General features: G+C 47.0%; 1 protein-coding gene across 1 annotated transcript in view; it reads right to left on the bottom strand.

Annotated features, from left to right (window-relative positions):
• ACOXL (acyl-CoA oxidase like) overlaps positions 1-12,872 on the bottom strand; it is a 272,913-nt gene that overhangs the window by 222,059 nt on the left and 37,982 nt on the right. The window contains 2 exon segments of the mRNA XM_045827274.1: positions 1,163-1,187; positions 4,274-4,293. Of these exon segments, the coding sequence (XP_045683230.1) occupies positions 1,163-1,187; positions 4,274-4,293 (45 nt within the window).

Raw genomic sequence — 12,872 nt, forward strand, 5'->3', positions numbered from 1 at the left:
GACAGGTCAGATGCCCCTCCAGAACACTCCCACCTTGGCTCATGTAAATCAGATGCGCGAATCAGACACTGACACTTTGTTAGAGGCCCAGCCAAGCCAAAGGGCCTGCCCCCGATCCATGAGTTACAGCAATCACTCCCTAATCATCCTTTCTGCTCCTAGAGTCTTCCGACTCTGCGCAAGGAACACACAGATGTGAGGCAGCCTTTTGTGGAGACCAGCTCCACTGCACCGCCACTCACCCAGGGTCCCCAGTCCACGAGGCAGGTGGTGAAGGAGCTCAGAGCTTGCAGGGAGTCTCAGTAGATGTCCCCTCACTTTCCTCCTCTTCAATCTCATTACTTTCCTTTCTAACTTACTTAGATTTTTGTTTGTTTGGGTTTTTTTTTTTTGCTGCATTACGTAAATATCCATGACTGTTGCTCTGTTCACAACACCCCAGAGCCAGGACAGGGGATGGGACAGCAAACATCCCTGCAACACAGCACAGGGTGGCCCATCTGCCAGAACATCACCTGTGACAGCATGGGTGGCCTGGCCGGAAGACATTGCTGTGCTGCCTGGGTTGGGGGACCTGCACCCCGAAGAGACTTGCTCACATACCACAGATAGCTACTGAACTTCCCCCTTGAATCCACCCAGCTCTGTGCAGGGATTCTTTTCCAAGAGTCAGGAATGATGTTTGTGGTTGAGACTGAACTACTAAAAACAGACTGAGTCAGCCTAGATCAATCCCATCCTTCCACACCGTCCCCACATTCTGACTCTTCTCCAAACTGATGCCAAACAGTAGTTTAAAGACTCTGTGTTCTCAAGGACCTATAGGATCAGCCTGCCAAGGCATCTGCCTGAGCCTCTGGGTTTGCTTCCCATTCTCTCACCCCAGTAGAACAAGGGCAATTAAAGATCTGCTTCCTCTGAGAAGCGTCCTTTGACTGGTTTGCCTCCTCCTAAAGGCCATGTGTCTGTCCTGAAGTCTTCTACACACATTCTTACTGTGCATCCTAACACCTACGTGCCTTGAAGAGTCTTCAATTTCTTTTCACAAGTGCTCCAAATAAATATTCCAACATGCAGTTGGGTTCTGTGACAGACTGCGTTTTCCCAAAACGGCCATGTGAAGACCTCCCCCCTCTCATGCTCGTGTTAGAATGTGGCCAACTCTCCTTCCAGAATGTGACCCTCTCCTTCTCCTGAGAGGTGGGATCTCTGTCTTCCCTCTGAATGCAAATGGGGGTCTTCCACTGCTCCAGGCAACAGTATAGGTGGAAGGAATGCTACAGGGGACTTCCCAGGCTGGTCATAAAAAGGAGACAACTTCCAGCTGGCTCTCTCTTTCCAGTACACTCACTCAAGGAAAGCCAACCACCTGACTGTGCGGATGCCTAAACTAGCCCATGTGCAGCGGAACAGAGACCACTGCCCCTCCCAACATGACCCAGAATCCCCCACCAGACACACAGGTGAATGGGCCTTCAGATGACCTTGCCCTAGTCTTCGGTCTGTCAGCACAGGCACTCTGTGGGGCAGACACAAGCCATCTTTTTATTATTATTATTATTATTATTATTTTTAAAAGACTAGCTTTATGGAGATGTTATTGACATACCATAAGATTCACTTTTAAAGTATATAGTTCGATGGTCTTTAAACCATGAACAGAGTTGTTCAGCTATCATTACCCTCTGACTCCAGGACGTCCCACCACCCTCGGTAGAAACCTTGCACCCATCAGCAGCCACTCCCCATCTCCCTTTTTGGCCCCCGGAAACCTCCAATCCACTCTCTGCCTCCATGGACCTGCCCACTCTGGATACTTCACACAAACAGAATCACACAACACGTGGGCCCATGACCAACCTCCCTCATCCAGCATGTCCCAAGGTCCTTCCGTGTGCAGCATGCACAGGACTCCAGTCTCGCCATGGCTGAACAATACTGCATTGTTCAGACAAACCACTCCCTATCCATCTTCTTGCCAACTCACGACCACCTGGGTTGTTTCCACTTTTTGGCTATTATGAATAATGCTGCTATGAACATTCATGTACCAGTTTTTGTGTGGACATATGTTTTCATTTCTCTTGATTATACACTTAGAAGTGGAATTGTGGGTCATATGTAACTCAGTGCTCAATCATTTGTGGAACCGCCAGACTGTTTTCAAAGCAGCTGCCCCATTTGACATTCCCACCAGCAGTGTATGAAGGTTCCAATCTCTCCACATCCTCTCCAACACCTGACACTTTCTGTCTGTTTTCTTATTCATCCCAGTGGATGTAGTTACAAGCCATCTTGACTGCCCTTTCCAAATCCTTGTTACCTCAAGAAGGAGTATATATGCTAAGATGGACTCCTTGTGGGTAACTGAGCTCAAATTCATAACCAGAATCTAGTAGCCATTCTTGACAGAAGCCTCTCAATCACACTGCTTTTAGGAAAAAAGCCACAGATGGGGCTGCCAGCCCCCTGCATTGTGCTACTGCCATCTGAGTCAATCCTCATAAAGGACTCCCTGGAGCCACTCTTTGTCCAATGGGATGAGATGTGCTTCATCTGACCAATTGGAGCTGCACAACTATATTCTCATTTACATTTTTACTGGCCAATCAGAGCGGCTCCACAACAACCATTCAAGATACCTGATTCCAGCCAATCAAGACAGTGCTATGTGAACCAATCAAATTATATGCATTTGGATCCTTTGTTTGCATAAAATAGACCAAGCAGGGTGAGCACATTCTCTATATAAGCAGCCCTCCCCATCCTCCACCAAGGGGAGCATACTTTCAGTTTCTTTCAGAGACTGCATTTTTTTGGTTTGTAATGTTCACCTGAATAAAGTCTCTCCATTTACTATACACTAGACTGGGGACTTCCATTGGCATTAGATTGGTGGTGACAAACTTTGTCATCTCTGACACACAGAATGCTTGAGCATGACAAATGGTAGCTCAGTGACACTAGACAGCCATAGAAACAGGGGCAGTTTCCATAAATGTGGGCACAGAAGGAACAAAGCTCTGCCCTGACTAAAATCGGTATCTGTCTCCCCCTTTACCACAAAGGCACTCCTATCCTTAGCTCCTGCAGGGCTGTGGCTTGAAGTCCACCTTTCTACTTGGACTCGTAACTGCATTTCTTCAGCAGGGCTGGACTGCTGTGGGGAAGGGGGCCAGAGGCACAGATGTTTACAGTTCAAGCCAAGAGCTCCCTTCCAGAGCACACCCCTGCCCCCACCCATAAGGAGGCATATCCGAATTGCTGCCCAGGCAGTGGGAAAAAGACATTCTCCTTTCCCCAAGAAAGCATTGAGCCCAGAGAAGACTCTCCACCAACCCAATGTAGTGGTGGTGACCATAAAGAGTGACAGTAAATGAAGGCACCCCCTAGGCCATGAGTGCAGAGCAGGGATCTGCTCACAAACCCAGGCCTGGGCCATGGAGGAGCACAGGGACAAAGAAACCATCCAGCCTGTACCACCCGCAAGTCTATCCTAGTCCACTCTCTTACCTGATCCCTGATGCAAAAAGGTTAATGGGTGAAAAAAGTCCTTGGTTTTGTGACAAAGTATTAAAAAGACAGCTTTCTCCTCAAGCTTACACAGACACACAGACTGAGTTCCTGCACAAGTTAGGCTCTCCTCAGAGCCAAGGCAGGGTAAGCCTCACCCCCACAGAGAAGGGCACATTTGGTTCCCCAAACAAATGAGAGCAAGATCTGAGCTTTCCCAGGAAGAGGCACCCGTAGCTCTCCGCAGAAACAGGCAGCTGCTTTCCCAGACGCTCAGGACGCACATGTGAGGGATGTTCCAAAGGAAAAGAAGGGAAATGATTTTTTAAAAAATCTCTCTCCCTCTCTCCTCTCTTTCTCTCTCTCCCTCCCTCCCACCCCTTCCCCTCTCTCTAAAAACCAATAAAAACATTTTTTAAAAATTTTAAAGCAACATGCTCCTACCAACCACTTTATGTAAAAATCTTCTTCCTCAAAATAGCGATTAACTCTTGCCAACCAACTAGAATAATTTCATTTAATTCCTGTGGCCCTGACATTGTGGGTAGAGAGACCACCAATATGAAGCTCAAAATCCTGCACACTCAAGCAAGTCAACAGTATAAACCAGTAAGTACATTCCTTTAAAAAAGATAAACTTTATCTGTGGCTATAACGAATATTAAGAATACGCTGAATTCACAGAAAATAAACTTAATTTGGTCAATGATTTTTAAACATTTGCTATTATGTCTCACTGTTAATTCTTCATAAATGACACATTTTAATAGTTCAGCCTAGCTTTTAGAGGATAGTCACATCTGAAAAAGGTCTTAAAAGAGGTCTACAATATTTCATTACGGGTTAAACGGAAGGTGTCTCTCCTCAAGAAAGACTTCCAAAACAGGGTTCTTTTTTTCTGCTTATTTTGTTTTTTTTCTAAATACTTTTAAAACTTTTTTATTGAGGTACAATTGACAAATAAAGCTGTACATATTCAAAGTGCACGTCTTGGTGATCTGACTTGTGTACGCACTGTGAAATAACTACCGCATGTCACCACGTCCACTGACCCTCCCTCACCTCACATAATTGTCTTTATTTGGTGAGGACACTTACAATCTGTGCCCAGCAACTTTCAATACACAATGCAGTTTGTCAGCTGTGGTCACCACGCCGCACTTTAGATCCCTGGAACTTACTCATGTTAAAACTCGAAGTGTGTACGTTTGACCAACATCCCCCCAACTCCCCACTCTTGCCTGGGATGACCACCACTCTGTTTCGATGAGCAAAGTAGGGTTCTCTCCACTCTTGAAACAAAACACAGACAGCGGGATGGGACTGCCACGTGCACTGTCTCTGAGGTTTGCATGAGAAGAGTACCACTGTCCTCTGCCCCTCTGCCCAGGGGACTGACCGCTGGGCCTGAGCCCTGCTGAGGGCTCACACTGACCAAATTAGCTTGACTCCAACTGGCAACAGCTCTGAAGACAGCAAGGCAGCGAGCCTGTGATCTATGTGTGATGTCAAGAGAAAGAGTGCATGATGGCTGAGCACAGAACAAGTGGGGACTGAGGTAGCCTTGTGATTCCCTCTCCACTTTGCAGGTGTCGTGGACACTTCTCAAGCACAGCTAGGGATCCAGTCACGAGGCCTGGGCCCAGCTTGTTCACTTGAAGTCAGTAGTGGATCACGGAAGAGTCAGGACAACCGTTTCAGCTGCTAACTGCATGGGTGTCAGCAAGTTATTTAAGCTCTCAGAGCCTCAGTGTTCACAACTGTAAGATGGGCAAAATTATTATTTTCTCACAGGATGAATGTAAAGATTGAACAATTTTTCTGTATTTATGTTTATATCTGTGTGTGTGCATGTGTGCAAACTGCCTAACAGGAAAACTATAAATAATAACTTCCCCTCTATATAAGGCAATATCCCATTTATTAAAATGTCACATTCCAAAATCTAAATTTTAAGATAGTTTTTGGAACTTTGAAAGTATCTCATCATGTAAAAAACACCAGCCATGATGACAACTGCATGAGTCTCATTCACCCACTCATGTTCGAATGACAGCATCACTAGTTTAAGGTACTCACAGCAGTTAAAATCCTAAGCATCACTGATAATATCATTTGCAGGCAAAACATCTCTCTAAACTGCACATTCAGGCCCCCAAACACATCACTGCTGATGTCCTTAATGTTACCCCCACAGAGGTGGGGTAACTTCTGTGCTGCTATCCGCAAGGTGGAGTCGTGCAAGGTAACAGGAGGGTCCCTAGGTGATGGGGGGTGGAAGGGGTAGGGAAGAGAGGCTTAGAAGTAAAATCATCACTGAGATGAGAAAGCCCAAAGCCTCTGTTCAGCGTGACATACACAGAATCCCCCCACTACTGTGTGAACTGCTCAGCTCCAGAAGAATCCAGCTGCTATCATCCCTGTACACGCTCCAAGTGCAGAACCGACAACAATGAGCCATCAGCAGGCTGCAAGGGTAGGCTCAGCCTTACAAAACGCATGTCTCAGGGTGAAGCATGAAATATACATCAAGTCAACATTGTGTCACACTCACCTGAATTCATTCGATGACATATCTCAACTAAGCCACTTGAGCCAACAGCAGAGGAAGTTGCCTTGGGGACAATCAAAAACTTAAAAAACAAGGAAGAAACTATTTTGGGAATGAAATAAAAACAGAATCTGCAGCCAATGGTCAGGATGAGCAATTTATAGATCTAACGTGCTGGGTAATTTGTATGTTTCCTAGGGTTCAACAGTTCTGGCTTACAGTTAGGCTAATTGTAAGATAATTTTACTGACTGAATATTTGGATAAGCTTTGGAGGACTGTTTCGTTGGTGGCTTTTCCACAGTGGAAAGACAAGCCCTTATTGGAGCAGGGGAGAAAACGGGCACGAGAAGGACAGAGTCAAGAAAACGAAGAGCAAGCTGTCAGACGGCAGCTGTGCTGGCTGAGCAGGGTTTGCAGATAAACCCTTCACAGAGGTGAATTTCAATTCAGCGTTTTTATTAGTCTTTTCCTGGCTTCTGATGTGTTTTATTGTCATTTTTTAAAGAACACCTCTGTTAAGGAAAAAACTGTGAATCTTGTCACACAGGCCAGCCAGAGCAGGTGCAGGCCTCTGTGAGCACAGGCTGGTAAAGCTGCACGAGGAAGCAGTGACCAGAACCCATGCAAAGGTGCCAGAGCCACGTGGAAACCAGCTTCGAGGGTGGATGGGAACGGAGCATCCAGTCATTCTGCAAATATGGCTGAAACCCCACACAGAATGCACTAGATCCGATTAGAAAGCCCTGAGAAGGTGCTGGAACATTCTGGAAAAGCCCTTGTGAGCCTCACCATGAAACCCAGGTTGGAACAGGCAGGGGAGGCCAGTAAGCTGTGTAAGGAGCCTCTCGTGCCTACTCCTCACTCCTGTGCATTCTCTAACCCTAGAGGGGGCAGGGAGCATGGTAAGTTCTGATGCTTCTGTACCATAGCACATTCTAGGAAAAAGTAACTGTGCCTGAGGAACATCTATCAGCCAGTCAAGACCCACTGAGAAGCATCAGCAACTCAGAAATGCTTTAAGCAAGTCTCACTACTGTGTGTGTGTGCACATGCAGGCAGTACACATACATGTGCATGCGCGCGCACACATGTACCCAACTCGCATGTATGTGTGCATACATGTGCATGCCCATGTGTGCACACTTCCATGCCCACGTGCATGCATGCACATGCACATGTGTGTGCTGCCACTTGTGTGCATTCGCATGCACATTTATACATATTCACTCACATGCATTGTGTGTGCATGGTAATAAGCACATGTGTTTGCATGTGCCCACACATGTGTATGCACACACAATACTCACGTGCACACATATATGTGCACTGGCATGTACACATAAGTACAGGCATTCATACCCAACTTTGGCATTCAGGGAGGCCCACAGAGCCCCAGAGACAAAGAGAGGCCTCAGACAATTGACCCTTTTGTTGCTGGTCTCAGCAGGGACCCAGGGGAGAGGGAGGAGGGGGGCCAGGGGTTGGCCCCCTGACCCCAGCCCAGCAGGGCTGAGGACCAGGGACAGGGAGGTCAGTGGGAGTTCTGAGCTGCCACTGCCCTGACAGACACCCCCCAGGACATACTGTATTGTATTGTCAGAAAGCACTTAACAAACCCCCGTTTGGAATACTTCTTTTTAGATTTATACAATTTGTTAATAACAAAATTAAATCACACTTTAATGGCAGGGAAAGAGTAATTTAACATTTTTCAAAATCTCTACCAGCTACAAAATCCTTTTCCCTGCTGCTTCAGCCTTAAAATGCTCCCTTTTTGGAACAGCTGGCGGAGGCAGCTGCTTTGTATCAAGTCCGAGCGTGTTCTCTGTGACCCAGGGAGCTCAGACAACAGGCAGGCCTTCCTGCATTAGAGGGTAATCTGAGAATAATTTGCCATAAAACACCCAGAAGTACCCCAGCTGTGGCCAGATACGCCCTATAAAGTACCGCATAGACGGTATGGATCTCATAAAATAATCTTAATAATTTTAGAAAACACATTTTAAATTTTTTTAAAGGAAAGAAACAATTGACATGGTCTCAGGCGGCAGCAGGGAAGCTCCCTGCGTGTCCGTGCACAATCAATGCCTCTCGCCTGGCGCCTGCTCCACCAAGGGCATCTCTGCCACTGCGAGTCTGCTGCAAGGCGCTCCCAGCTCAGGGGCCCTCTCAGGCATGCAGGCCGCCAGGGGCAGGGGCAGGGGCAGATGCAGGGGCGGGGCAGGGTCCAGGAAGTGCCGACCCGACACCACCCACGGGCAGCTGCTCGGAGTGGGAGCTCTAAGCCTCCAGACCAGGGTGGCGTGCTGGCGGGGGTTACACTCTCAGGGTCGGGCATTCACTGGGTGGGGCATTCACTGACCACCGCAGCCCTGACACTGGCACTCCTCGCCCCTCAGGAAAGACTGGAAACCAAGGGTTTTGTTGTGAAAACTCCCACATTTTAAATTGATTCGAATATTTTTCAAGTATTATATGAGCCAAACAAAGCATGTCAGTGGAATTCGGCCAGCGGGCCACCCATCTGTCTGCAGCCTCTCTTTACACCCCCTGGCACTGTCCTGCGCGCCTCTCCTCAGCCTTAAAGCTTCAGATCTGAGTTACTGAGTTCGTGGCAAATCTAAAAAAAATCCTCTGTATAGTTTCTGAGTCTTCTCTCTCTTTCCTGTACTACTAATGTGGACCTTTTTCTTTAGTTGACTTTATTTTTGTTTCAGGATTCCAAAGTGTTGTAACATCACGAAATAAACTCAAAAAGAAAAGCTTGTTTACTACCCTCCTGCTTTATAATAATAATAATAATAATAATTATTATTATTATTATTATTATTATTATTTTACTGTTCCTTCCCCGTTTTATGGAAAATACAGAAAAGGGGCATGAAGGGGAGCAGAGGAGGCATGGCGTGGACAGAAGCCCACAGACAGGAGCCAGGTGCGGTGGCACCGGGATGGGGGTGGGAGCAAGTGATTCACCCTCTCTCCTGGCACCACTCCCTCCTGATAATACCAGGCCCCATGCTGCCCCCACAGCACCTGAAGAGCGGGTCCTACCCCAGGCAGCACCCCAGAGCTTCCTCACCCTCCACGCCTGACTCTCAAAAGCCCCATCACACACACACCACAACCCACTAGGGTTGCCGAGGGCATCCGTCTAGGGCTTTCCCAGGCATTTGTTACTCCCTCAGACAAACTAACCGAGCTGAACTAACAGATATGGTCAGTTGCAATGAGCTTTGTGGTCAAGTCCCATGGCTGTTTCCTCATTGTAAAATGGGGATAATGTTACCTACCTCATGCATTGTTTTAAGCAGATTAACTTAGAGCTCAGAGATGAGGACCAGCCGCAGTCTCAGCACCTCCAGGGAAATGGTGAGAAATGCAGATTTCAGGCCCTGACCTAGATCTACTGAATCAGGGGGCATTTCAGCCAGGGGTCAATTTTAGGAAGCGCTGAATGAGACCGTGCATGGAAAGGACGTAGCAGCATGCTTGGCACAGGTGAACTCTTACTAAGTGCCATGATGACAATGATAATGATCGTGCAGCTCATAAAAAAGCGATTTTTACTTCACGTCCTCTTAACGTCATTTCAGTGCCCTATACTCAACATCAGGGATTGCAGCCACTGTGAGTTCTGGCCCCATGGATGATAGTTTGGGAGACAGGCCTCCTGGTACACCCAGGGGGTCACCCACTCCGCAGGGAGAGCTGGACACACCCTGTGAAGTCCACAGAATGCTGTCGACAGTCCAGGGCCAGCCTCTCAGGCACCTCCAACCCTGTGCCGAACTCTTCTCTGTCTTTCCCATCAAGAACAAAGACAGCAGGAAAGGCGGGAAGGGGGAAGCGGCATACTTTAATTATTGAGTTTATTTTGTGTTCATTTCATTATTGAGTTTATTTGTTGATCCTTCCTGTCCCTTAAAGTTAAATACAAAAAGAGAGAGAGAATGTTTTAAGTTTAGGAAAAATTTAAAGGGGCTGTGTATACTGTGTAGGCCCTTTTCAGATTTGTCAGAAACCTGGTTAATTCAGACCAAAAACTTTTAAGACCTGACGCAAAAGACAAGTTGCTAAGTCAATGGAAACTTGCGCTGAGCTAGCACTGAACCGTAGGTAGGCGGTGGCTGTTTAACCAGCCCAAGAAAACAGGTTGTTTTTAACTCTCAAACCCCAAACAACTGAAGAAGTCAGACCAATTGTGCTGCTGCTCCTCCTTCTATCCCCTACAACCTAAGCTAGACGTCATCTTTTTGGACTAAAAGTTAGGGCACTGCTGGGGAGGCATGGAGACGGTTTCCAAAGGGACTTGCAGTGTCCCCCTGACCTGCCCAAATTAAAGGCATCGTGAGCCTGGAGTTGCTGCCCCCACAGCCGACAGCTCCTTGAACCCCTGCTGCTAGGCACTTTCCAGGGACCAGAGCCTCAAGGTCCTGGCAGGTCAAGGCGTCCTCCTGCTCTCAACCTCTGTGCCCTCCTCTGCAGAGAGAGGACAGTGAATTCACCCCCAGTAGAAAGAAGAAAGGAAGCTTGTGGGTGCAGCAACAGTAAGGGCTTTAGGAAGTCACTGTCTTCTTTGTCGTTGTCATTAAGTGGCCACAGTCCCTCCCCCTGTGTGGCAGCACAGTGAGTGTGCAGCAGGACCTGGTCACTCAGCTCTGTGTGTCTGGCCCCCAGAGTTGCAGAAATAGGGCTGCCCAACAGTTATCTCCAACAGTTAGGAACGGCTGGATTCATACAGCTTGTCCGTAAACATATTTTTTTAGGTCTTAGGTTTCAAGGAAAATAATTGTGGATTCTGGTTTCCTTGCTTCTCTTGATATGAATGGGTGGGTATTTGATATGAATAAAGAACACACTCCTCCTAGAAAGCCTACTTTCCACTCACAGAGACCCAGCATGACATGGACGTGGGTGCTGTGTGCGCCTACAGCATGCAGCGCTGAACCCGGCCCACTCTGGGACTCTCAGGGGCAAACACAGCTTATGTGAAAATTTTAACTAAGTCAGAGTAGGTCAAGGGAGGAGGAAGGGGCTGAAGAGAAGAAAGGAAATGTGCAAGGGACTAAAGAAAAAAAGTAGGTGCCACCCTCAAATACAACCAATAACAAAAGCATTTTAGGGCATTTCTAAGGTAGATTTGGTCTGTTAGTGCCAAAAAGTGAAAAGCCTTTCACAGCCTGTCACAGAGCCTAGAGACCCCCCACCCACACGCAGCCTGCTGACCCGTGCTGACCCCCAGGCCCCGCCAGAGTCAATAGTGAGGCTCCTAGGAAAGGAAATCTCCTTTTAATGTAAAATACAAAAATAGTTTTAAGGAACTTGTTTGAAAGCAAGAAGAAATTTTTCCTCCTTCTAACTTTTACCTACTGCCTCCTCTACCTAATTTTTTACCAAAAAAAGAAAAAATACACAAAACAAATAAACAGACAAACACAAATTCCCTTCACCCAGGCATATGGGACATGGGCTACAATAGATATTCCATGACATATGACAGCAGCTATTTAAAAAATACAGTAGATCCATTATTGAAAAAGAAAAAATATGTTCAAATTAAACTATTTATTCCAAGATAACTGCAGATCCACCTACATTGCTGGGTATTGGAAGGCACACAGAAATACTGCGACGAGGCCCTGTGCACTCTTACCCAGCGGTTAACCCCCCGAAATGACGGTGCAGCGTCACAGACTGCAGTGACATGGACACAGTCAAGCTACAGGACACTTCTGTCCCTGACACTGCCCTTTTAGCAAGGCACCCGCTTCACTCCCACATTCGCCCACTGTGTGCCTGGCCCTGGCAATCATCCATCTCTGCTCTACTCCTGCAGTTTTGTCATTTTGAGAATGTTATATAAAAGAAATCATGCAATATGTAACCTTTTGAGATTAGATCTTTTCAGGCCACATAATTCCCTGAGGGTTCACCCAGGGGTCCATGTAGTCCATTCCTTTTGATTGCTAAGTACTGTCCCACAGCATGGATGTACCACAGCCTATCAGTCTGTTGCTGGAGGACATCTGGGCCATTTGCATTTGAGGCCATTCTAGGTAAAACTGCTATGGACATTTGTGTTCAAGTATTTGCACGAACACAAGTTTTCATTGTTCTGAATAAATACCATACAATTACAATACCTATTTTGTTAGATGAATGTGCTATATTTTTGTCCAAAGATAACTTTCATTCTTTGTTGATAAATAACCAATGTAAACATGGGTAATTACACAAAACACTCAGTTTTGTGGGGACTGCTGGGGGTGTCACTTTGGCATCAGCTGTCCCTAACTCCTCTTAGCTGAGGGCTCCGGGCCGATCTCTAAGACTTCTGAAATACACGGTACTCCCCATCTCCTCTCCCCTCCTCAGTGCTCTCCTGCCCCTGGAGGTGCCTAGAAATGTGGCCCAGGCCTCCAGTCTATCACCCGAAGGAAGCAGAAATCATGCCATTCCCAAGAAAAGGAATGTTTTTTCAGGATTCCAAGTGGAACTTTGCCTGAGGTCCCAAGACCTCAGAACAACACGTAGGGGGACAAGGACATTGGACATGGCACTGTCTGTAAAAGCAGAACCTGGGAAACAGCACAAATGTCCACCCAAAGGGGTCTGGTTGTGATGGACTACCATGCACTACTAAAAAGATTGAGGAAATCATCTAGGTACTAACTTGGAAAGATCTCGGAGAAACGGCATCAGGAGAAGAAAGCAGGCAGAAATTCACTCCCGGTACGCCAGTGGGAGCCCTCTCCAGACTGACGCCCCACGGGTAACAGCTATGAACTCGCGGAAAAATACAA

This window comes from Phyllostomus hastatus, unplaced genomic scaffold (assembly GCF_019186645.2).
Source record: "Phyllostomus hastatus isolate PE091 unplaced genomic scaffold, TTU_PhHast_1.1 phas_scaffold_78, whole genome shotgun sequence".
Classification (NCBI taxonomy): Eukaryota; Metazoa; Chordata; class Mammalia; order Chiroptera; family Phyllostomidae; genus Phyllostomus; species Phyllostomus hastatus.